The sequence below is a fragment of the Podarcis bocagei genome, assembly GCF_964188305.1.
Source record: "Podarcis bocagei genome assembly, chromosome: 5".
Lineage (NCBI taxonomy): Eukaryota > Metazoa > Chordata > Lepidosauria > Squamata > Lacertidae > Podarcis > Podarcis bocagei.
In genome coordinates, this window is record NC_138129.1 from 50,308,153 (window position 1) to 50,333,231 (window position 25,079).

The following is a 25,079-nucleotide window of genomic DNA, read 5'->3' on the forward strand; positions in this document are numbered from 1 at the left end:
GGAAAATAAATGGTGATGCATAGATAAGAAAGTAATGAGATCAAGGGGGAGGAATAACCAGTAACTTCTTTCTTTCTTAACAAAAAGGCTGTAAAGTTAACTTGAAGATTCTAAGTTGTTGTAGTAAGAAATGATTGGCTAAAAATGAGGAAATTGGTTTGAGTTAATTGCCACTCATACCATCAATAAACTTTCTCTGAGAGCAGCTGGCTGGTAGGGGTTAGTAAAGTACAGTAATACTCCCTTTTTGAGACACATGACAAGGGAGCACACATTTCTGTTCCATCCAGATATTACAGAGTCCAATTTGGGCAGGTTGATATAACAGGGAACAACCCCAGCCATATTACTCATACTTAGGAGTCAGGCAACAAAGCCATATTATTTGGTTAACATCCATCTCCTACATCATTCTTCCTCCTTGTCAGGGGCAATTCACAAGCCAATTGCTACAACAAGAGTTATGTAATACTCATCACTCAGTGAAGCAGTTGTATGAGTGTTTCAGCATAAGCTCAACTAACAATTCAAAGGGATTTTGCCATGTCAACCCTAAATCCACTTTCAGCAGCTTTTAAGTTAGCACAGCAAATACTAGTTAAATTGTGTGCCAAGTCCATACGTGGTAGATTCAGGTGAACTGTTTATGCACCAGTATGCCCTGATTTATGTAGTCACTAAATGCAGACTATCAAGCAGAACTTGTTTATTCTGAAGGGAATCCTTGTGCAACAGACTACAAAACTAACAAGAGGCAGATTTTTGCAGGGCGGCCAATGAATATTTGCTGCAGAGCCAACTGAAGCTGAACCCCTTCAGAAAAAGTTCTACCATCTAAACACACCAATTTAGGGCTTGTTCACGTGTATAGCAGTGAGTTTTGGGGAAATGGGTTGGTGTCAAACTCTAGAAACTTCCTGCCATGCAACTGCAGCTGGTCACATGAATGTCAGCCCCTATACTGAACACAGCATTTAACACAAAACGCAGTGGCTGTGTGCAGTGTTGTAAACTAGCCTTTAGTCTGTGAATGTCAATGATTCTCAGCTATGAAGGTCCCACAAATGTGGGGGGAAATGCTCTCAGGACCAAGCCAAATGAGGCAGAGGAGGCCATTGATCAGCTTCTGCCACATTTTAAAGCCTCAAAGCAGTCCTGAGGGTGCTCATTTGATTTGGGGAAAGTGGAGAGTCCACCCATTCCTTTTGCATCCTTTCTCCATCTGTCCTGCTTCACTATACCTATGCACCAGTCCCTCTCGTCCTTACACAACTACCTGGCCATTCTGCACTCTCACTTCTACAGGTGTGGCTCTCTCTCTCTCTCCTCCTCTCCACATATGAGCTGCATCACACCACTCCAACACAAACAGGCACACTCCTGCTTCTTAATGCTGCCTGCTTCCTCAGAGAGAGGTGGTTGGGCTCAACCCTCCTTTTGAGCAACGTTGTTAACCGGCCTGGGAGCCCAGTCCCACCCTGAAAAACTGCTGCCGTATCTTACGTGGCTGTCAGCGAAACGCACTCTGCACATGTTCAGAGGCGCCGACTGTGAGAGTTCTGGGGCACCGAGGCGAGGCCAAGGCTGACGCTGCCTCAGGTGCGTCTCCCTCCCCGCACTTGCGTCAAGCTCCAGCCCGCGTCCCTCACCTGCCTCCCCCCTCACCGGCCAGAGCGACCCCCCCCAGCCGTGTCCGCCTTCGCCTCCTTCGCCGCTCCCCCCCCCTCTCTTCTCACCTGGTGGGTGCTGTTGCCCAGCACCTCCAAATCAAAGCCGCCGTCTCGCGGGCCGCACACTCCCTCGGATTCGGCCCGCCGGACCCGCGGCGGCGCTCCCGCTCCGAAGCGAAGCTCGCGGCCGTAGAGCGGGGCCGCCAACAGCAGGAGGATCCCGGCGCGCATCCAGCCCGACGGCTCCATCTCTGCCTCCGCCGACAACAACCTCCACCACAGAAGTCTCTCCTCAGAGCTCGGAGGCGGCTCACCCCCGCCGCCCCGCCCACCAACGCCTCGATTGGGCTGCGCCGCTCAGGTATGCCAAAGCCATTGGCTGCGGGAGGTGGCACTCTTATCTCCCTTTCATACAGCAGACAAGCCTCTTCTGACAGCTCCTCTGCCATTCGCGCAGCGACCCCAGCCTCTATTTTCTAAGTGGTTTACAGGGCTGTCAATTGCGGCGCAGCAGCCAACCCTGCCCCCACCCCCCTGTGGCCATTGGCTACCTCCTAACACCAGCCTCCTCCTCCTAATTCTCTAGCTGGGCATCATCACCCCACTTTGGAGAGCACCTTGCCCATTGGCTAGCTGCCTACCAGCGTTTCCCCTTACAGCTCCTAGGAGTAATCTTAGCCTCCTCGCTGCTGTGCTCCGATTGGTTAGAAGAGGGTGGCACTAAGGCTTTTTTTTTAATTGGCGGAAATTCGATGCTGCTTTCGTCCTAGGGATTCTTGGAGTGGCTCGGAGCGTTTGGGATGGAGATTAAGACCAAGATAGGGAGACTTTTTTCCAATTTTCACATACTGGTATTTGTTACATTTGCCCACTTATATGGGCAAGCAACTAGTCCTTTGGGGGAAGGAGTCATTGGGGGGCAAGGCTGTGAGCCATTCTGGATTTGAAATCCTCTTCTGCAGTTAAATCACCTCGCCTTCTGGACACCTGCTAGCCTTCCTAAAAGATATGCACAAAGTCCTACTGGCTTATCAGTTTGGATCTCTGAGTCAGGCAATTTTTATAGCCATTCTCTTTCAGATGTGCTTTGAACGAGCACAGGGTCCTCGTTTGGTTTCTGTTGAAGACTCAAGTGAAAACAGCAAGCGAAAAAGCAAGGGTCAAATTACAGAAAAAGAAAAGGTCAGGTCTGTCACTTAGATTTTGTCATTTTTGAATGACTTTCTCTTCCACCATATTGAGTGTTAAAGGATATTCCAAAGAAAAACAAAAGCATACCAAGAGAAATGGTATTTAGATCCTTCCCAATATGCCTAAAATGTACAGTACTGCAAGACATGGGCTTAAAACCTACACCCATTTACTGAGGAGTAAATCCCATTGACTGAAGTGGATAGATTGTGCTTTTAGAGTGTGTCTTTAGAGTTTTTAGAGTGCCCCAAGCATTTTAGAGTATATTTTTTTCCACAGTAGGTTAACATGGGTTGCTGCTCTGGGAGTTAGTATATTCTATCTTGGTGCATCCAGGATCCAAGTTCTTTATTCCTCCATGATGCTTGTTTTACTTCATTGTCTCAGCAGTATGGTTAAAGCATAATCCCAGAGTCAAAAAACCACACACAGAACATTTTGAACACCCTTTCTCCCTCATTTTCCTTTTTTCAATGATAAAAATGGCTTGACTAAATGTGTGAAGCCCTAGTATTGGAACAGAGCAAAGGATACATTAAATATTTATTCTCTCTTCACTCATTGACATAGAGCCGGCAATTATGGCATTTTGCTAACGAGCAACACAAACAGGCACATGATGTTCCTTATACTGCTCTCACAGTACTGAAGGCTTTTTTCTTATGAAGAGGAAGGTATAATGTGTCCTACTAACAAAAATGCAGACACATCAAAATAGCCATCACAAAAGTATCAGGGCAGGCAGACACCTAGTTATGAGTACTTTAAAGAAAAGCAATGGTTCATGACACAGCTGCCCTTCACAGATGATGCAGTATATACCGTATTTTTTGCACCATAACACTCACTTTTTTCCTCCTAAAAAGTAAGGGGAAATGTCTGTGCGTGTTATGGAGGGAATGCCTACGGGTGGCATGCCTACGGATTTTCCTCCTCTAAAAACTACGTGCGTGTTATGGTCGAGTGCGTGTTATAGAGCGAAAAATACGGTATGTATTTTCTGCAACCAAGTTCAAAATGTAGCGTAAGTAGTGACTCCACATAATTAAAGCCTGATCTTTAGGACAATGGTATTGGTAAACTGCCAACACACCTCTCAGTTAAACACAGTTAAGTACATTCCACCTCCATTAATAACAATGGAAAAGTACGTACTTAATTAAATCTTCCTTCAAACTGAACAAAGCTTATTTTGGCTGGATCATGTATCACCATATATAATTCAAACTAAAGGCAAAATGAAGTTTTAAGGTTACATACAAACGAAGATGTTAGAAACTGAGCACTTAATGATAGTTATCAGAAATGATAAATCCTTGCATTCCCGAATACTATTTTTAATGGGCTGGACAGTAAGGTATCCTTAATCCAAGTCACAGAGGAAACCAAGGCACAGACTTCATGAGATGCCTTCATTGAACCTTCATCTACTAGGTCTACTCTTGTTTGCAGGAATGGAAGTAGAGTGCTGCTAAGTAGTTTGATAACCAGATGGAGCATCTACAGACTTTACTTTGACCCTCCTTTCTTTTACACAACTGAAGACCCAGGAACACTGCAGCCCTCCTAGCAAGCAATGGGTTAACAAGTGTTATAGCTAGAAATAGCTAGAAAGTAAAGGCTTCAGGAAACCATCACATAACAGAAGCATTGCAACATGAATTCATGGGAGAGGGGGAAGAGTTGAAACCTACATGCAAGAACCACAAGTTGCTGAAATAGTGTATAGTTATTTCACATAAAGTATTACATAGCATTATGGACAAAAAAGAGTGGAAATTAACCAAAGAAAACAGTTGTATATTCTGAATGTCAACGCTAGAGACAAATAATTTGGACAATTAAGAACTTTGCCACCAAATCTCCAAACCTATCAGGGTTGCAAGTGGCCACGCTATAGGATGGTAATCTTCTGAAGATTTTGATCACTTGCCCCAGAAAAGAAATACACAATTATATAATGTACCAGGTAAGTACAGCTGCTGCATCTGGAGTCCTAGGGTGGGGAGGTGGATGGAGAAAGAAGCACACAACCAGGAACAAACTGCCTTTACTCAACATTGGAGGCAGTCGGGGGGGGGGAGGAAAAGTTAGGGAAAACTACAGTTGCAATGCCACTGCACTCTATTGCATTAAGTAAAGTCACCTTGGAGAACCTTGAGTTGCAAAGGAAATATTAATTACATAGGGCAATATCCTACTAAACAGTTCCACTAGCACTTCTCTTGTGGGTCCACCCCCCCCAACCTCCTAGAACAGATTTATGGGCCACTGAGGGAGAAGGAAGCCAAAAGTGCTTGCTCTAGCAGAACTGTTTAGCTAGATACCACCTATGTAGCAGCAGCAGCAGTAGTAATAATATTCCAGAACTGTTAGGAAATCAGGAAATGTATTTTTTTAAATAAGGATTTTAAAATAAGGCTTTTAAAATGTTCCTGTAACAGTATCACCAGAAAAACAAGACTGAAAAAGAATGAAGAACAAAGATTACAATTATCTTTGAAAATACCTGTCAACCTTCTAAAGATGACAATGCATGAAATTACAGTTCAGAGACTGCTTGGTTGCACCCAGACATGGAGCATCCCAGTTACTATATATTGTGAGCCACAGAGTTTAATGGACCAAGTTGGGGTTGACCGGTTGTATCCACAGATCACTATTTAGAATGGCCACTTTTCATACTTTATATTTTGTAGGATAGTCACTTTGAAACACAGATCCTTAGCATCTAAGGTCATAAAGACTAAAAGTGTGCAATTTTGGCAACGTTACCTTGTAATACTGATGGTGGATGCACAAGGGCACAAAAATTGGATATGTATATATTCTAATAATATTCAATACATCCAAAGTATTTTGGTACCTCTCGACAACAGCTGATGCAAAAACCAGCTGATGATCCAATAATGTCGCTAACTGAACTGATGTATTTGCTTTAACCTATGGCTACAGAACAAATGCATCTGTACAAGCAACCAAATCAAACTATACACTATAGAAAACACAATTTGGCACAGGTGTTTTGGTTTGGTCAGCATCAGCTATGGACACCTAATATGATGTATCTAAAAATTGTCAAAACAGAAAGCAGGTACAATAAACCCTCAAGAAAATAGCATGTTCCATGAGTATTGGAGCATATAGTGAAACAGATCCTGCAGATATGGAAGTAGTACATGTTATCCTGTAGGCAACCAATAGCTGACCCAGGAAAATGAGGAAATAAAGCACCATGGAAAAGTTCAGCATCTTGTACACATAAAAAATGTGATTTAGATCAGTTAAAGAGTCCAGTATTTGACCTTGGACCAAGGACAAAATAATTGTTTCAAAAACTAGTGAGCCTCCTACCTTATTTGCCCATGTTCATTTGCATTTGAAATGTGCAGGCAGGCATACCTACAGCTACATTACAGATTATTTACTTTCAGAGTCTCTCATGGGCTAAGGAGACACACTTTTCAAGATCTGACTGTAGTAGGCAAAAATTGAATCACTTCCGGTCATAGAAAGACCGATGAGAACAAAGTCTTGCTTTTTGATTTGAGAGAAATCATGGTATGATCACATGGTCTCTGGTACCAGCAACAGCGCCTAAAGCAGAATATAAAAAGCCTTTGTCTTTAGTGCCAGGGAAGGTTTTCCTTTTTGCACAGGGCAAGCGCTAGATGAAAAACAACAGTTCTATATTCCAAATGGGCATTAAAATGCACCCATTCAAGCTTATCCTGTGATGTATCCATTCTTATAGATAAGCAGAAGGCACAGACTAGCCACCTGCTATGCAGGTCATTACCTAGCCCAGCATAGGCCTGTCCTTTTTCTGCTTATTGCTCATTAAGACCATTAACTTCTGCTCAGCCAAAGTACAGCCACTAAGGGCACACACAATCATTTCTGTGTTAATCTAAACTGTGTTCAAGATGCAATTACAGCTCTCATTTCTGGCAAAATATTTTTGTAAGTACCAATGACTGCTAGGCAAATATTGTCTGCCAAGCTGTTAAATGGGACAGACAATTCTTAACTTTCCTGAATGAGTAATCCTACAATTTCCCATTTTACCCAACCTGTTTGATATTGCATTGTTTGTTCTCACAGCAGCTTAGATTACTCTAGCCTTGCTGATATGCATTAGAACAACAAAAAGAAATGAACAAGGGCATGGCACAAAGTTACCACGCACTCCTGTTCTAAAGTGAAAATAAAGCCAGTTGGCCACAGTATCAAATATCTAAAAAGCAAGTCAGACTAGATAGTTTATTAAAAACTTTAAAAAATGAAATTGGCAGGCCTATTTGTCTGACAATTCAGTTCTTATCTAGGATAGAAGCATATCCTCTCCCATAGGAAGATACAAGGTGCAAGACTAGATCAATTCACTAGCGGCTAAATTCTGTTGACTCATTAAGAACATGTGTTCCCACACGAGGGAGCTATGCCATTTGAATGTCTAGAAATGGAGCTCCAGAAGTGGATTTTGAAGGCTACATGTCTGGGAGTTTGATTATGAATGCTGCCCAGAAAAGGAAGACAGCTCAGCACAGTAATGTTAGATTAGAAAGGTAACAGAAAATTGCCCCACGTAAGTGAAGTGCTATACAGTAATCTTAACTGTAGTGAACAGTATAAATGCCCAGAAAGTTAGTTTTTTAACTGTGCTACTTACTCAGGTGCTATCTTGCAATATGAAAAAGGGATTTGGGGGTCTAAAATGTTTCCCCACAGCATACTGTATCAGTGATGTTTGTCACTGTTGTCAGGATGGGAGGTGATTTAGTTTTTTAAAAGAATGAACTGAATAAGCAGTCAACTGAAGTTAAGAGTCGCATTCTGAAATACTACTGTATGAAGGGAGCCCTGAATTTTCATTGGGATATTGTACTTCCACTCTCTTGCTGTTGCAACGTTTCCAGTTTGGTCCAGCACCAAGTTGAACCATTCCTCCAACCCCAGAACTTTTATTATAGAAGAATTGACATAAGAGTAACAAAATGATTTATTCTAGTTTCCTCTTACTGAAGATCTTTTATATGTACAGAAACTGTAAAAAATATTTTGAGCCTTTGTTTAAGAGCAGGCATACTTGCTGCTGAAATAAAGTTACGGGCACTGGAAAAAAACTGAAGAATCAGTTTGCTGTGATCAGGGAATGAGGCATTTGGAGAGGTTCTCTCCCTCATCAAATATCTTTGATGACATCTTCAAGTTCTTCTTTTGTGTACATGTGGAACTTCTTCCCAGGCTGCACTGTTGCAAGCTGCAAGGACAGGAGGAAAAGGTTACATATGCTTATGTACATTAAGAAGACACAGCAGACAGATCACTGTTTGAACTCTTTTGGCTCATGGACTGTTCCAATCTAACACGTACCAGATTCCTGAACAGCTACCCTGTTTCCCCGAAAGTAAGACATCCCCGGAAAATAAGACCTACTTCCAGTTTTGCCTCTCGCTGTAATATAAGGCATCCCCCGAAAATAAGACCTCCCCGATAATAAAGCCTCCCCCGAACATAAGGCCTCCCCGGAATATAAGGCCCCCAAAGCTACCGTAAGGCGTCTGACTCCTCTGGACCGTAGCCCATAGCGGCGGGCTCTGCCACGCAGCTCACTGATTGGCCAGTGCAGCCGGAGCTGTTCAGGCAGTGCAAGGTCTCTTTAAATCAGAGAGCCTGCACCGCCGCCTGCTGCTCACTCTGCCCTGATGGAGTCTGGCTGACTCACAATTACGACAATAAATGTGTACCGTATTCTTCTTCATGGAAAAATAAGACATCCCCTAAAAATAAGGCCTGGCGCATCTTTGGGAGCAAAAATTAATATGACACTATCTTATTTTCAGGGAAACAGGATATGTGACACTTCTAATGTACTTTATTTCTCTGTAGCAGAGGCAAAACCAAGAAGCCTCTACTGAACATGCTTGGATTCAGCTGCTCCTTTATCAAAATGAGCACGATAGCTCTTATCAGGGCTTTTTTTCAGCTGGAACTTGCCAGAACTGAGTTCCAGCCCCTCTCAGGTGCCATTCTAAGAGAGCATGGAAGGTGTTCATGGTGAATTCTGGCACCTCTTTTCTAGAAAAATAGTACTGGCTTTTATTGTGCAACCCATTTCTCCAAAGCACTTGAATCCACTGTTGGTAATTCCCTTTAAAAAGGGGTGGGAAGAGTCATATGAACTGAATTTCCATGCTACTGGGCGTTTCCAGGGCCCGCTTTGCACTAACCATCATCCCCATTGTAAAGGAGATGGCAGTAATCTCCAGCACACAAAGGCGGTGCAGACCCTTCAAAATGTATGAACTGAAGCATAGTCAAGAGATGGCTCAAGGAGCTTGGCTCCTTTTAGAAGAAGAAGAAGAAGAAGAAGAAGAAGAAGAAGAAGAAGAAGAAGAAGAAGAAGAAGAAGAAGAAAGAGTTTGGATTTGATATCCCGCCTTTCACTCCCTTTAAGGAGTCTCAAAGCGGCTAACATTCTCCTTTCCCTTCCTCCCCCACAACAAACACTCTGTGAAGTGAGTGGCGCTGAGAGACTTCAAAGAAGTGTGACTGGCCCAAGGTCACCCAGCAGCTGCATGTGGAGGAGCGAAGACGCGAACCCGGTTCCCCAGATTATGAGACTACCACTCTTAACCACTACACCACACTGGCTCTCTGGTATATCTGGTACCACTACACCACACTGGTATATATATTTTTAAATATATATATATACATGCAAACAAATCAGATAGGCTCTTAGTATGGTTTTCCATGTTGTCAAAATGCTGTCTGCATGGAGTTGTGTTCTGAATGGGACCTCTACTTCATGTCCCTCAAATCTGCTCCAGAGGGTCCCCCAACCCTCTGCAGCATATTGTTGGTGCACAGGGAGCTACAGGAAAGAGGAGGAGGAGGAAGTCCCATTGCACAAGCTTAAGTCTGTTGCAGAATCAGACCAACAGTGTTAGATACAACCCAAAGTGGCAAAATACTGGTAGGCTGGATGGCAAAGAAGACGGCCAATGAAGATGCATCTCACAGCTTTTCAATAATGCCACCACTGCCTAATATGAATACTGTATGTGAAGCGCTTTGAAGCACATTATCTCAGTAATTCTATGAATAAACATGTTAGGCTCATTTTTAGAATGAATTATAAAATTGTATGACTGTAGAAAGGTGTGACTTTCTTTACTTTTGTACAGTACAGTACGTTGTTTACATACTACAGAAATAACCCTCTAACAACCCTTCTTAAGGGCGGCTAATAGTGGTGCAACTCCAAAAACATCTGGATGAAACCAATCTGTTGTTGTTATCCAATATTATTAATTAGCTTGAAGCCCAGCTTTGGAACAGAAACTGCCTTGATCACTCTGGTACATGACCTATGCTGAAAAACGGAGACTGAGAGTGTGACCCTGCTGAAACTCCTAGACAATCAGCAGCTTTCAACACTATCAACTGTGATATCCTTCTCAGTCACTTGAACAAGCTGGGAGTTGAAAGAATGGTTTTGTGGTGGTTTTGCTCCTAGCTGGTCAGAATATTCCAGAATATGGTAGTGATAGCCTCTTAATCATGATATAGGGTCCTTCAGGGCCCAATTCTGTTCACGAGCATTTAATTTTTTAAAGAAAACTGCTGGGTGATGTTCAGAGTTTAGAGTAAGATGACACTCAACTCTATTTCTCTCCTTCAGTGAAGGCAGGTTAGGATGTGAATGTAAAAAGCTGCCTTATTACCGACTCAGAACATTGGTCCATCTAACTCAGTATCGTCTCTGCTGACTGGCAGCAGCACTCCAGGGTTTCTGCTAGGAAACATTTCCAGCCCTACCTGGCAATTTCGGGATCAAGCCGGGGATTTTCTGCATACAAAGCAGATGCTCTACCACTAAGCTATTCTCTTTCTAGTCCACAGAGCTACGTTTAAAAATACAGAAGTCTCCCTGCCTCCACTCCATGTTAGATGTGATCAGAAGCACATTCTTTAAAGCATTTTGTGCTTTTTAATTGCAGGGGCAGACTACGAAAGGGGGACATCAGAGATTTAAAGAGAAGTGCAAAGTGTAGCTAAACAACTTTTTCTCCCCCTCTCATGATACTAGACACTTAGGACCCACATCACACATTACTCACATAAAGGGGCAGTGTGTAAAAAGGTACTGCACCTTTGAGCCCACCCCCTGTTGTTGCATAGCTTCCCCCCTCCCCACCACAGCCCTGCTTCCACCATCCACACCTTAGCATGGGCATCTAATAGGGAAGCCCTCACACATGCATCTCTATGCATAGAGGCTTCCCTGAATCTTGCAACTTGTAATAATGTACATTGCTTCTGAGCCCAAAGATTTTCCCTCAGTGCACACAGAACTTTTGCTCCCTGAACCTGTATTGAAAACTCACACTGGAGATTTAACATTGCTTCAGATCTTATTACAGAAAAACCTTGGAAGTCACACAATTTTTATTCCATCTAAAACTTGAGTGCCAAGAAAGCACTGCTGAACAAAGGAAACTTCCTTCTTAAAGATGGCAAACAGGCATGTTCTCTAGATAGTATAAAACATTTTCTACAAGTCCTCACCACAGAAGATTTTAACTAGCTGCCTTGGGTCCCTTCAAGGGAAAAAGCAGGGTATTACAATATATAACAACACTCTGAGTTCTGTTTTCACTTTCAAAAAATCTGCCAGGAAATGAATTTTCAGAATCCCACAACAGTTTAACCAGGGCATTCATTCCCACAGGAATGGTCTCTAGCTTCTATAAAAATCAGCTATAGAAATTGAGAGAAGCACCAAGGTAGTGACCAATGCTAAAGAGCCTCTCAAAAGGCACCAAGATGATAAGAAGTTAGGGCTGCTATTATTTGAGCAAGAGGATGCAAGAACACTCACTTCAAGGCTAAAGGGTGTCAGAACTATCAAAGCTGCAGTTATAAGTATGAGATCTTTAAAGATGCATCTCAAAAGCATCTGTTTGGGTACTGTGAGAACAGGATGATGGACTAGACAAGCCACTGGCCTGATCCAGCAGGCTCTTCTTATGTTCTTATGCAAAGACATGAATCCCCTTTGAAGAAGCAGCTATTAGCTAAGGGACATAATGCCTTGTTGTTCCCATACTGTAGATACAGGTGGAAAATGCTTGCCTTTAACAAAAGAGCAAAATACATACCTCAATGTTAGTTGCATTCAGTTTCTCCTCCATAACTTGCTTTAAAATGACAAGGGATGACTTGATTGCTTCTTTCAGTGTCATTGACTGTAAAGAGAAGTTATGAAAGTTAAGCACTGGTGCACACATGGCTACTTTAAATCTCTATACCAAGATTGTCTCCATATAGCAAACAATCTGCTTGTTTTAGCAAAAGCTAAAAGAGGTTTGTAATGGCACACAAGAATTTCCCTGTTTGTTTTGGTATGACATTGTATATGAATGCCTGGATAGAATAACTGCTCTACAGAGTGGTTTAGAATGAAGAGCTGGTATGGAATTAGCTATTAATCCTTTGTTAGAGAAGTATTAATAGAAATCTTTGTCCATACTTGCCCACAACTTACTACTATAAGAATAACTTTATAACTGAGAAATGTAGTGTTCCATTTACATCAGGAGGCACCAGCTGCTTTACTACACCTTCATAATAGAAAGATTAGGGACCACGTGTCAATTGCAGAACTGTCATTCTTGTCTCTTTTACCTCTGTTCTTCCACCAGGGAACTGCAGTAAAGAGTGTTCTATGGGACAAAAAAATCAAGATATGCTTTTTTCAGCTCTCATCCTATTACCTTGTGGTAAACTTCTTGCAGAGAGCTTTGTGCACCTTCTGAAGCTGATCCAATTGCTCTTGCATCACACTGTACAAACGTCCCAGAAGGGTCCATGTGAAACCTACACAAGAAGAGGCAATGGGGGATGAGTAGAAAATTAATGGGACAAGGAACTTTTCTAGAAGAGACACAGTAAAGCATGATACTTCAAGGATTAAGAGGTGTCTATAAACTTGACCTATTGTGATTCAGTACTACATGCACAAGCTTCTGAGCTTGAGCAGCACCTGGGGCTTGAGCACTCTTTCCTCCCACATGGCCAAGGAAGAGGGGTGAAAAAAGGATTAAATTTACCAATTTCTGGCTTGTTATACATGAAGCAGGAAATGTGGCTTGAAAAAAACTAGTCAACTGCAACACAAACCATAGTCAAACCATGGTTTATGAAGCAGGCTTGCTTAATAAACTACAGGATTTGTTTTAAAATAAGCTTCCTAATTTGAACATAAAAAGCAATTAGGAAAAGTGATATTTAATTCTACTTTTTTTTCTCCTCTCAGCCACACAGGAGGAGGAGAGGGGAATCCTCAAGCCCAAGGTTTTGCTCAGACTCACAGAAGCACATAGTTTAGAGTTACATGCAAACCAGTCATGGGTGTGCATGGCAGCCAAAGTGTTAAAATCTTGATAGTTGGATTATTTTAATCTATAGAGCATTGTGTGGTGTTCTGCACAGAAACTGGTCTTTCCTGGCTCTCCTCCAGCAATTGATCCTGCTCCAAATAGCTAGTCATGGAACCCTCCAAAAGAGCGCATACACACACACACATACACTAATAATATAATATAATATAATATAATATAATATAATATAATATAATATAATATAATATAATCACATATCAAATGGCATACAGTGGTACCTCTGGTTACGTACTTAATTCGTTGCGGAGGTCTATTCTTAACCTGAAACTGTTCTTAACCTGAAGCACTACTTTAGCTAATGGGGCCTTCCGCTGCCGCCGCGCGATTTCTGTTCTCATCCTGAAGCAAAGTTCTTAACCTGAGGTATTATTTCTAGGTTAGCGGAGTCTGTAACCTGAAGCATATGTAACCCAAGGTACCACTGTATTCTGGTTCAGGGCCATATTATTCTTTAAGGAGCTACAAAGACCAACTATTTACTTAACTAATAAACCACAAACTAAATTAGGAGTATGAGCTTTCACAGGACTGGACTTTGATTCATTAGATGTTAAAAGGGTATTGCCTGTTTAAGGAATTGCCTGAAGGATCTCTATGTATGTTCCCAAATAAATTAAATTAAATGATGGACAGAACATGAGGTGACAGAACAAGAACTGATACAGCAGTTGTGTGGACCAAAATTTCCAAAGAGGCTATGGAGTCTCTCACGTTATACACCTCAATGGGAGAAAGAAGATGAAAATTCCATGGAGGTGACTTCAAACCCCAGACAACTGTACTTATATTCCTGCAATATTTCAATCTGTTATAGCATTAGACAGAACAGACTGCACTTTAAACCACTCATCGTCTTTAAATAGTTGTTTTTTTAAAAAAAACAAAACAAATGGCAAATAACTGGCATAAAGATAATGTTAACAATGGGGAATGAGGTAATGGGTGGGAAAGGGAAGAGAAGAGTGCAAAAAACTCAAGTCTTAGTCAGAATCAAATGTTCAACCATTCTGAGAATGAATTTAAGGTATCACTTGCAATTCTAATAGATTATCAAGAGACAAACTGGCTGATAAAGTAAAATACAGTACAGAAGGCATTGGGGTGTATGCTTGAGATGACTACTGAAAAGATAATCAGACAATTATTATTTTGCAGATTTATTCTGATTTCAGGTTAATGCTAGCAGTACTTACGAATATTTTGCACATGCAAATGATCTTGAATGCATGGTCCATATATTTAGTTAAGAAAAATGCTTCAACAAACATTTTTTGAAATTTTAGATTGCAACTCTCTTATCTTTTAGTGCCATCCTTTGTTTTAATCACACTCTCAACCCTTGTTCATACTGCTCTCTCTCCTACAAAACTGAGGAAGGCTTGCTGCTTTAAAAAGAGCTTGGAGCTTGGAAGTATACAGTTTCTGGTTACAAATGCTCTCCCAACCCCACCTAAGGAATGTCATAGCAGACTACGGATATTATATTACCAATAGCTCTGCTAGTCCTTTAGAAAAGATTGTTTGCATACTCCCCTTTTCACTCTGAATGTTTACATGTTCAAACATTCGGGATTTATGCAAGTGTCACATTCTGTGTAACAATGTACCACTTAGGCAACTCTGAGAACAGGAACGGAGTAGACTTCTCTTGCACCCCGATCTTATAGATAAGGCATACCTACAGTGGCATATGGTAGCCCAAGCCAACATTTGACTGTGACAAAATTCATCATGTTATCCTGCCTGTCCACCACAATTGCACCATAAGGAGTTACTGAACTGCATCAGGCGTATTTAGATTGCACTATTGTAGCTGGTTTGCACCAACGGAAAAATATCTTTAAAGCAGCTTACAGGGTAATAGTCTCCAACCCCAACCTTTTCACCGCTATTCAAACTTTAGTGATTATGACAGATGCTAGCATAATATGGTTAGGATGCTGCTGCAATATTCTGAATCATCTTGCAATATCAATCCAATGTATTGCCACTTATTTACTGACACAGTATCTCACAAGGTGTCAGATACCCCCCTTTTTTTCAAAAGGGTACCCCATTTCCTACCAATTGCACAACAGGTAGACACACTGCACTTGAACATACAAAGAAAACAAGAGTGAAAGAAGTAACGGGCAACTTACAGCTGTGGTCCTTTTTCATCAACTCCTCCAAAGAGTAGTGCCACACCAAATGGCCTTGACTGGAACATAATCACAGAAGGATCAAGACTTTAATGGCTGAGTAACTGGGTAAGCCAATTGCCAAAGATGTGCATGCAGAATATAACTGGCACAAGCACCTACTCACCATAGCACCTGGATCAGCATCTTCTTCTCCGAACTGTAATGCTAAGTTGGACACGGCCTGTGTCACACTCTCTACAGTCATGATTTCATTGTATGTAAACCAGTGATTCTAAGACAAAAGAGCAGGTTGAACTCTGTAACTTTTCATGAGAGTTTTTCCTTCACACACACACACAAAGAGAGCAAAGTTACAACAAATCAAATAAAGGATCTTACTGCTACAATGAGCAATAGCCAATTTTTTCTTCTTGGAGAGCTAGCTAGTCATTGGCCCCACTCTATGGAAGCAACTTGGCTAAGAAGGGCTCAGCATGCTGCCCCCCCCCCCGAAGCTAAAATCCTAAAATGGTCCCTAACCCCAATCCTGAGAAGACACTTCAGGATGCTGGGTGCATCTTCTCCCATTATGCACTAGAGTCCTAAAATACTGACTTTTGTTCTAGGCAGCACTGTTCCCCAAGTAACAATCATGTGTATCTCCGAACAGAACAAAGTGAGAATGTGCTTACCAGGGAAGAATTACACAAAAGTTTCACATGCCAATTTCATTGTGGTGCCATTAGGGAGTCACAAGGAATTGGGGAAATAATTAATGTGATTCATAGGCCACCAGCTGGCCATTCCTCTTAGAACACCTAAGTATCATATAGCCCAACTATCTGACGAAGGCGAGATACTGTACATCAACTCTACAAACCTCAGCACCTAGGACTTGCCGATCGTATAGTCGGCGGTTCGAATCCCCGCGGTGGGGTGAGCTCCCTTCGTTCGGTCCCAGCTCCTGCCCACCTAGCAGTTCGAAAGCACCCTTAAGTGCAAGTAGATAAATAGGTACCGCTTTATAGCGGGAAGGTAAACGGCATTTCCGTGTGCTGTGCTGGTGCAGGCTCGCCAGAGCAGCTTCGTCACGCTGGCCACGTGACCCGGAAGTGTCTTCGGACAGCGCTGGCCCCCGGCCTCTTAAGCGAGATGGGCGCGCAACCCCAGAGTCGGTCACGACTGGCCTGTATGGGCAGGGGTACCTTTACCTTTACCTTACTTACTTAGGATGCTTTTTAATGTCTCTCTAGCCACCGGGAGCTGTTTTTCATAAACAGTTCCTATACAGGTTGGGAGATTATAAAGATCCAACCACAGCATCCTCTGGCTGGACCATTTAAACATCATCCGAGTCACAGAGAAGTCACTCATAGAGTGGTGACTCCTATGCAGTTAGGGGAATTAAGGCCCCTCAATCTTTCTTAACTACCTAGAAAGGATTTATACCACCACCTGAGCAAAATGATGGAGCTCATTGGCTAGAACAAAGAGGGCAAGAATAGTGTTGGATTGTTTCAGAGTGTATGTATTTTCTACATATTAAATAAGGTTCTTCCAAAAACACAATGATAGGTTACCCTGTTACATCTTAGACTTTTTTAATATTCAGGGTAAACAGGAAATAATATATTGATAAAGGAAGAACAAGAAAACCCTATGCTGACCTTTCAAAGTTAACCTTCAATTTTGTTTATTCCTTAGATAAAGACAGAGATTCAAGTTGCTCTATATTCAGCTCTATTTAGCCATGTTCTGCTAATAAATGACTGACATTAACAAAAGGAGGAGGGGAGAGATGCAACACGGATCAACATTTAAATTTTACCTGTGTCTCAACTCTTGCTTTGTCAATTAATGTCTTTGCATCAGCTATTAAACCGCTCATTGCACAACCTATAAAGAGATACACAAACTTTAGTCAGCTTTGGATCCAATTTGCAAGAAGTAAAAAAAAGTTTCAATTTCCCAAGTAACTTAAAATCCCTATGAACTCTGTAGTTTAACTATACACCCTCTTAAGCAGTGCTTTTTTCTAAAAACACGTTTAGGAGTACTCTCATTTTGACTCAAGAAAATCACCATTTTATAGTTCAAATTGGGGGAAATAAATACAGTACATAGACAAAAGTACAAAGATTCACAAAATGTTTAGGGGTATGTGTACCCCTGCATCCCCCCAGAAAAAAGCACTGCTCTTAAGAATGCTAGGGGGGATGGGCAGGGGAAGGATTAAATGAACATAATATTTTAGCTTCCGTTCATTCATTTTCAGCTTTGTATTCTCACTATTTAAAAAGCGTACCTAGACATTCTATAGTTGTGCCCATAACTATGGGCACATTTAGCACCTAGCTTTCATACCTCAGTTTCTAACACTGCCTTCATGCGCTACTAGAAATATGAAAATACCAGTGTTACATCTTCAGAGTTGATTAAAAACACAAACAATTGTCTGTGAACAGTAAAAAAGTTAATGGTGTACTAGGGAAAAATCCATACTGAAGAGATGATATTAATATTAAATACAAGGAAAGGAAGGTATAAAAATGTAATGTATTTAAGAATACACCCTAGTTTTCTACTGTGGTGTGTGCGTGTCTATGCAAGAAACTGTCTTGAGTAGAGGACAGGCTAACATTAGTGGTCCAATCAGTGAGCTTCCAGCACAGAAGCTGGCTCAGGATCAAGCGTTTACATTGCAATTCCCTGCCCTCCAAGTTCTAATTTTGGGGACACACTTTCACTAGTGAGGTCAACCAGAAGCAAGTTACAGCTGCTGCTTCCTACTTCTGCAACTATGTCCTGCTGGCCTGGAGCCTGGAAAACCAGTGACTGCCACCATTAAATATTAATTCCCCACCAAATAAAGTCTGCACATAACTTTGTAGTGTGCATTACAGGATAATTTATCACTAAGAGACTCGCAGAGGAAGAGTTTTATTCACGTACATGCTGCATCACACACTACATGATTTACTGTAGAAATAAGTGAGATTTTGTGACCCTTACCTATATGAGCATCTATTTCTACAATTTTCTCAATACTGCTGGGTTCCATAAGTGGAGAGGTGATCCTCTTCTCCACAGCCAAGCAAACCCCTTCTGCTGTCTGAATTCCAATCGCTGTGGAACCAAGCTTTTAAAAAAAATTGAAAAGAGGAAAAGATTAATACTACCAACCACCTTTGATATTTGGTGTATCTGATCTATATACTTAAGAGATGCACATCTTAACATACATAATTGGTGATAATCAGATTCAGAATATCAGAAAAAAAATATAATCATGTTTTACCTACATATGTATTATTATTCAATTTATTATCTTCCCTTCACCATAAGGTTCCAGGGCGGGTTACAACAATATAAAATGAAGCATTAAAAATACTTAAAACAAATTACAAGCACAACTAGAGGGGGTCCTAAAACATATACAGTGGTACCTTGGGTTACAGACGCTTCAGGTTACAGACGTTTCAAGTTACAGACTCTGCTAACCCAGAAATAGTACCACGAGTTAAGAACTTTGCTTCAGGATGAGAACAGAAATCACGCTGCGGCAGTGGGAGGCCCCATTAGCTAAAGTGGTGTCTCAGGTTAAGAAAAGTTTCAGGTTAAGAACGGACCTCTGGAATGAATTAAGTTCTTAACCTGAGGTACCACTGTATCTCAAGTGTCAAAGGCCAGAGTAAAAGGGTATTTCTTCAGCACACAATTGAAAATAAATGGTTAAGGTGCCTGGTGCACCTCTATGGAGAGGGAATTCCACAACTTAGAGCCTGAAGCAAAGAATGTCCTCTCCCAGATCCCTCCCTCTAATTTCTGAAAATGGTGGAACAAACATGGATAATCACACCTAAGACAATCTGTGGGGAAGGAGGTATTTGGGGCCTAAATCATCTAGAGGTGCTTTTTCCCCTTTGATAAAAAAAAATTTTATTTCATTTATACAAAATAAATAAATAAAACAGGGAACAATCATAACAACTCTATAATAGGCACAAAAAGTAAGTACAGCTGCACACGGGTTAAATTACGATATCAAAGTACGAAAAAAGTGAGAATAAATGTGTCTTAACACAAAGAAAGAACATGGGCATTGTTGTGAACTGGTCTTTAGCTTACTGCAAAAAATTATAATTATGCAAAGCAATGCAAATATTTTATACAAATACATTTAGTTAGAAAACAGTGGCTTATCTAAGATAAGCTCTCTACTGATGTTACAAGTTAAATTTTCTCTGTCTGAACTGCAAAATAGCACAGTTGGAAGCACTCAAGGATTATTGATAATGCAGTGAGCAGAAATGAACTGGGAACAGTGTTTGAAAATATGTGGATTGCAAAAGCTAAGACTTGCTCTGGCCACAGGGAGTCCCTGCTGGACTCTTAAAGTCACTAAGTGTCATTACCATAATCTTTTAATGCTTCTCTTCTTAATGATGGAAGCATATTTAAGAGTAAATGTGGGGTACTTAATGATGAATGCACAACTGTTGTGTCCTGATTCTAATAGGCCTGCACAAATATATTGTACTGGTTCCAACGCCCAATACAGCCCATCACTGCAAGGACTAGTGGATCCAAAATAGCTAGTTACCATATAAAGCTCACATTAAGTAAGTCTGATTGTGTTTGTTCTTAGAAGGAACATTAATTACTGATTTCTTAAAATTTAGTTGCATGCAGAGCATGATAGAAAGAAGTACCATTTAATTTAAGTGTACTGTACACAGAAGTCGTCATCTAAGGTATACAGACATCAACTTTATTGCTTGACTTAATAGTGCAATCCTATTCCTGTCTCCTTGGAAGTAAGTTCCAAGTTAAATGAGACCTGCTCCCTTCTAGGTAAGTATGTATAGGATTGTAGTCTTAATGAGTTTAACATTTTACAAAAATTCTAATTTTATGCAGATTAATACAATTAAAGAACACCAGGTTAGGCACAACAACAAAACCAAAGCAAGCACAGCTGCTCACAGTCTGTACCATCTAAACTTCTGTGATCTGAACAAGCAGCACAAGCTTTGGATAAAGTTGCTCAAATTGTACACCTCACTCTGAAGCTATGGCTCTGAGATTCCCCATTTCAACCCATCCAGACTTTGTTGATGACTTGTGGAAGTCATAATCATGTTGATGATGATAATTTATTATTTATATCCCGCCCATCTGGTAGTTGGTAGTTCACCATACTTCAATCAGTATGATTTATCAGCAGAGTATGTGGGAGCCCCAGCAGAGTCCTCAGAAGAACACCTTCTTCCAGAGTCCCTGATTATGGGAAAACCTCCTCTCTCACACAGTTCAAAGCAGTGTTAGAAATTGGCCAGATGCCAGGCACATTTTGCAACTGGTGCGGGTCCAAATGCAACCATGTGGAGATCTCTGGATGCCAGGTTGGCAACTGACATCTTCAGCTGGCTAGCCTCTCCAGCTTTCTTAAGCAGGTAAGCAGAAGAGCTTATTTATTACATTTATATTCCAAGGACTACATGATTTACACACACCCCACAGTTAATCCCTACAATAGCCCTGTGAGGTAGGTTAAGAGGCTGTGCCTGGCCCAAGGTAACCCAGTGAGCTTCATGACCGAGTGGGGATATAAACCCTGATCTCCCAAGTCCAACACTCTAAACCACTTCCTAGAGTACTTCTGCTATGGGGCAGCTATTAAAATTAAGTAGGTAAATAAATATGGTGAAAGCAAAATGTCTCTTAGAGAAGGATCTGAAATATTTTCCTTGAAGCTTGAATTTGTTTTATTCTGGATAGTTTTACTTGATGCTTTAATGTGTTGTAAACCACTTTGAGATTTTTTATTTAAAATATGAAGTGGTATAGAAATGATGGTGTCCATAACCTAGCTTTAAGGTGTCATTTAATGATTAGCTTATATATCTGAGTTCCTAACACTGATTCAAAGTAACGAAGTGTTTATTGTCACCAGACATAAGACAAAGCTAAACACTATTATCTACTGCATACCATTCTTCTGGTCTCTGCAGTCAAGATACATGTGTACAGAGAGATCCATTAACACTATCACCATGGTAGCTAAAACTGCTGTGTAAAACCCACAGCCTCTTTCCCTCACTGATTCTGAGTCAGACAGTGATAGAAACAAATCATGTAACAGGACGAGACATTGACATGGAGAAGACCATAATAAAAGCAATGCACTAGAGACTATTATACCCATCTCTACATGTAGGCATATTTCCTGAACCAATGGGAGAGTGTATGAATCAGCAAGTCATACATTTAAGCTTACTGGTGTTGCTATGGTAACCCAGTGCACCTGGCACTCTTATCTCAAAACATCCAGGGGGGTATGCTCCTCAAGACATGAGACCATGCACTGTATAATTTAACCCATTGTTCACATTACACCAACAAACTGAGAGGTGATATTTACAGAAGAGACTCAAATGCTTATTGTACCTTTATAGCTTCAATGGCATATTCCACCTGGAATAATCTTCCCTCTGGAGAAAAAGTGTTCACACCCCTGAAATTGGAAGAAAAAGTAAACTCAGAGCAGAATCCTATGCATGGTAACTCAAAAGTAAGTGTTCCTACTATCACAACCTGAAAAAAATGAGTCAGACTCTTGGAAGTGTCAGGAAGTTTACAAACAGAAGTAAATGTTGCTATATCCTGTAAGAAGAAAGAACTAGGTATGCTTCTTTCAGTGAGTGGGCAGGTGTGTAAGTGTTTAAATACAGTCGTACATTGGAAGCCAAACGCCTTGGCTCCCAAACAAATCAGCTCCTGAACAACTGAAACCTGGAAGTGAGCGTTCCAGTTTTCGAACAAAAAATAATAATCTACAACAATGCTTGTGCATCTATAGCAAAATCTACCAAGGGCCAGTGTGGGTTTTAAAGGCAGAATAAATCATTTAAAGTGAGTTGTGATTTCTATAACCACAAATGTTCTGTGTTACCTTGCATAAATGAGAGGCCACCAACCTCACCTGGGGAAAACCAAAAATACCTAAAGTACCTTTCAATTTCATCTTGCAGGTTTGTCAAGCTGCAACCAATTTTCCGGGGGGGGGGGGAGATTTAAGCCAGAATTTGGCACTTGAGAGTCTGAAGTCAGAAATAAATATGAGCTAAAACTAAATTTATTTTGTAAAGTGTGCACCCAAGGAAAATTCTTATACTGTAAATCCCTAAGTATCACAGGGAACTGAGCAGTGTTCATTCGCTAGCTGTTTGTGTGATGTTACCTAATATTCAACAAATTAATTTGAGACGTTCTGCATAAGTTAATTTGCCCACTGTCATATAAGTACAGAAGTGTTGTTTAGTTTCAGTTTATTAAGTATGATGAATCATTTATAACCTTTGTCAAATCGGTGCAACTGAAAGCAAAAGCTAGAAGACTCCATCACTATGACTAAGGAAACTTGCTGAGGCCTTGCCTCTGCAACAGTTCAGATAATACAAAGCTACCATTGCACAACACAAGTTATGTCAGTTATAGACTGGCACAATCGAGAATTTTGCCAGCATTGAAGTACAAGGTTAACTTTATGTTTTTCTAAACAGCATACAACTTAAAGGACACAAGTCCCTTCACAACTCATGTTTGCCCATCACTGAGAATGCATATTTAAGACAAACTGGACCTGGAGGCAGAGGGGATGGGGAGCAAAAGGAAGAGGAGGTTTGTTGTGATCAGCCTACATTACAAGTGAAAATAACTTGAAACCTGCGCAGAGTCAGTAACACTCATTCTCTTATTGATGTAGTCGGTGCATTACTTCTGCAGGACGGAATTTTCCAATTTAGCCTTCATAAATGCCTGTCCTCACCTCCCACCTGGCTGGAGAAAAAAGAAGCCCAGAAGAGGAGAGCGGGGTTGCTTCCCCTCAACTTGCTACTGCAACGGGCTTCTTTCTGCTGAGCAGAACAAGGGTGGGCATCCCAAGTTTATCGGCATCTTCTTAAGACCACGCCGCTTCCCAGGCGACTTGCCTTCAAGCGAGCGTGATGATGGCGCCTCCCGCGATCTCCTCTCTGGCAGGAGGTGGGCTAAGCGACTGTTCTCACGCCCTTCGGCTGGACGTCAGGCCCGAGGCGCTTCAGTCTCTCGAGGGGAGCAGAGACTTCCGAAGGCCACCTGCATCCCCGCCCTCCATGGACCCTCGCAGGGGGAGGGGGCGCCTGAGGGAGGGAGGGAAGGAAGGCGCCTCTAGCCGGCACCCGAAGGCTGAAGCAGGCAGGCCGCCCCGCAGTGACTCAGCCCCTGACTAGGCGCAGGCCGCGCTCCCTCACATCCTACTCGCACTCACCTGTCGTACTCCGAGCGAGTGAGAAACATGTTGGCGGCGGCGGCGGCTGCACTGGAAAAGAACTAAGCGCACGCGAGGCACGGAAGTTGCAGGTCCGAGTTCGAGCCCCCACGCTAGGCCGGGGATGGCTGCGGCCCTGTCAGCACAGCACCCGGTTTCACAAGCCACTGTCGCCCCGCGCATGCGTTGAACGTCACGCCGTACGCGCTGCGGCTCGCCGGCCAATCCACTTCTCGCGGTGCCGTCGTGCTATTGGTCTCAGAAACACTCGTACCGAGCCCTGGTTGGCTAATGGTTGCCATGGTCTGTGGAGGGACCTCAAGTCCGCCCTTCCTTCTACAGTATCAGCCACAGGAAATCGCCGAAGAACAAGAAGAAGCAGCGGTGGATCGGAAGGTGCCACTGTAGTGCGCGAGGAAAATGCTTTTTTTACTCAACGCTTATAAGGAACAAGCTTATTCTGAGGGACATCAATAAACTCACCCATCCCAGAACTGGCAAAATAAACTCATCCATCCGACTGACAAAGGCACTCTTATTATGATTATGATTTTGATTTAAATTTCTTCATCGCTTTTCACAGTGAAAAGTGACAAAGCGACTTGCAACAAGTAAAACAAAAACAAAAAAAACCAAAGATAGCATACAAATGGCATTAAAACAAAACTCTAGATTCCCAGTCAGAGGTGTTTCCCAGCCTTGCTGCCTAATGTATTTTAAGCTAAAGATGCCAAGGAGTGAATCTGGGACTTTATCCATGTGCTCTACTTACTCAGATATAGTACTGTGTCACACTGAGCTATGATAGTCTTCCAGCCCTGGATGTCCCCCCTCCCATATCTGCTCAGCTGTAATAGCATACTCAAATTCATCGTGATTCAAGGACTCTGTGAGGCTGAAGGATCCACAGTTGGGAAGCAGGGAAAGTTGAATTCAAGGGCCACAGGCACTGAAAGAACTCAGAGTTTGAAGAGTATGGTAGAGAAAGCCAAAAGTAGCAGTAGAAGGAGACTCTAAAATGCCCCTCACCATGACTGTTAAATCCTGTATCTGCAAGACAACTGCACTCCATCATCAGCATCCATCCTTTGACGCAACCTGAGGATGCTCTGGCTGCTCCCAACTGTCCAGCTCTTTGCCTTACAAAATCTCCACACATGCCAAAACAGCTCCCACAACAGCATCACCTAAAGTTCAATTGATTCAGGTCCCCTTCTCCACGAATAATGGCAAATGGTCAATACCACATACCTTGGCGGGTGGCGCTGTAGTCTAAACCACTGAGCCTCTTGGGCTTGCCAGTTAGGAGGTC

At 41.9% G+C, this 25,079-nt stretch overlaps 2 protein-coding genes across 3 annotated transcripts in view; both read right to left on the bottom strand.

Moving 5' to 3' along the window:
- SORT1 (sortilin 1) overlaps positions 1–1,976 on the bottom strand; it is a 53,634-nt gene extending 51,658 nt beyond the window's left edge. Inside the window, exon 1 of one of the 2 annotated variants that reach the window (XM_081194164.1) lies at positions 1,737–1,976. In XM_081194164.1, coding sequence (XP_081050290.1) covers positions 1,737–1,919 — 183 coding nt within the window. In that variant the 5' untranslated portion in view covers positions 1,920–1,976. The remainder of the gene's footprint in view (positions 1–1,736) is intronic. The other variant, XM_081194165.1, reaches the window with a different exon arrangement.
- Positions 1,977–7,845: 5,869 nt separating this feature from the next.
- Positions 7,846–23,952, bottom strand: PSMA5 (proteasome 20S subunit alpha 5). The gene is made up of 9 exons (XM_081194225.1): positions 23,768–23,952; positions 21,907–21,973; positions 18,469–18,595; positions 17,285–17,352; positions 15,641–15,748; positions 15,475–15,533; positions 12,647–12,749; positions 12,032–12,118; positions 7,846–8,124 (listed from the first exon to the last, which is right to left on the bottom strand). Exons 1-9 carry the CDS (start codon positions 23,794–23,796, stop codon positions 8,047–8,049), a joined length of 726 nt encoding a protein of 241 aa, XP_081050351.1. The 5' UTR covers positions 23,797–23,952; the 3' UTR covers positions 7,846–8,046.
- Positions 23,953–25,079: the final 1,127 nt, after the last annotated feature.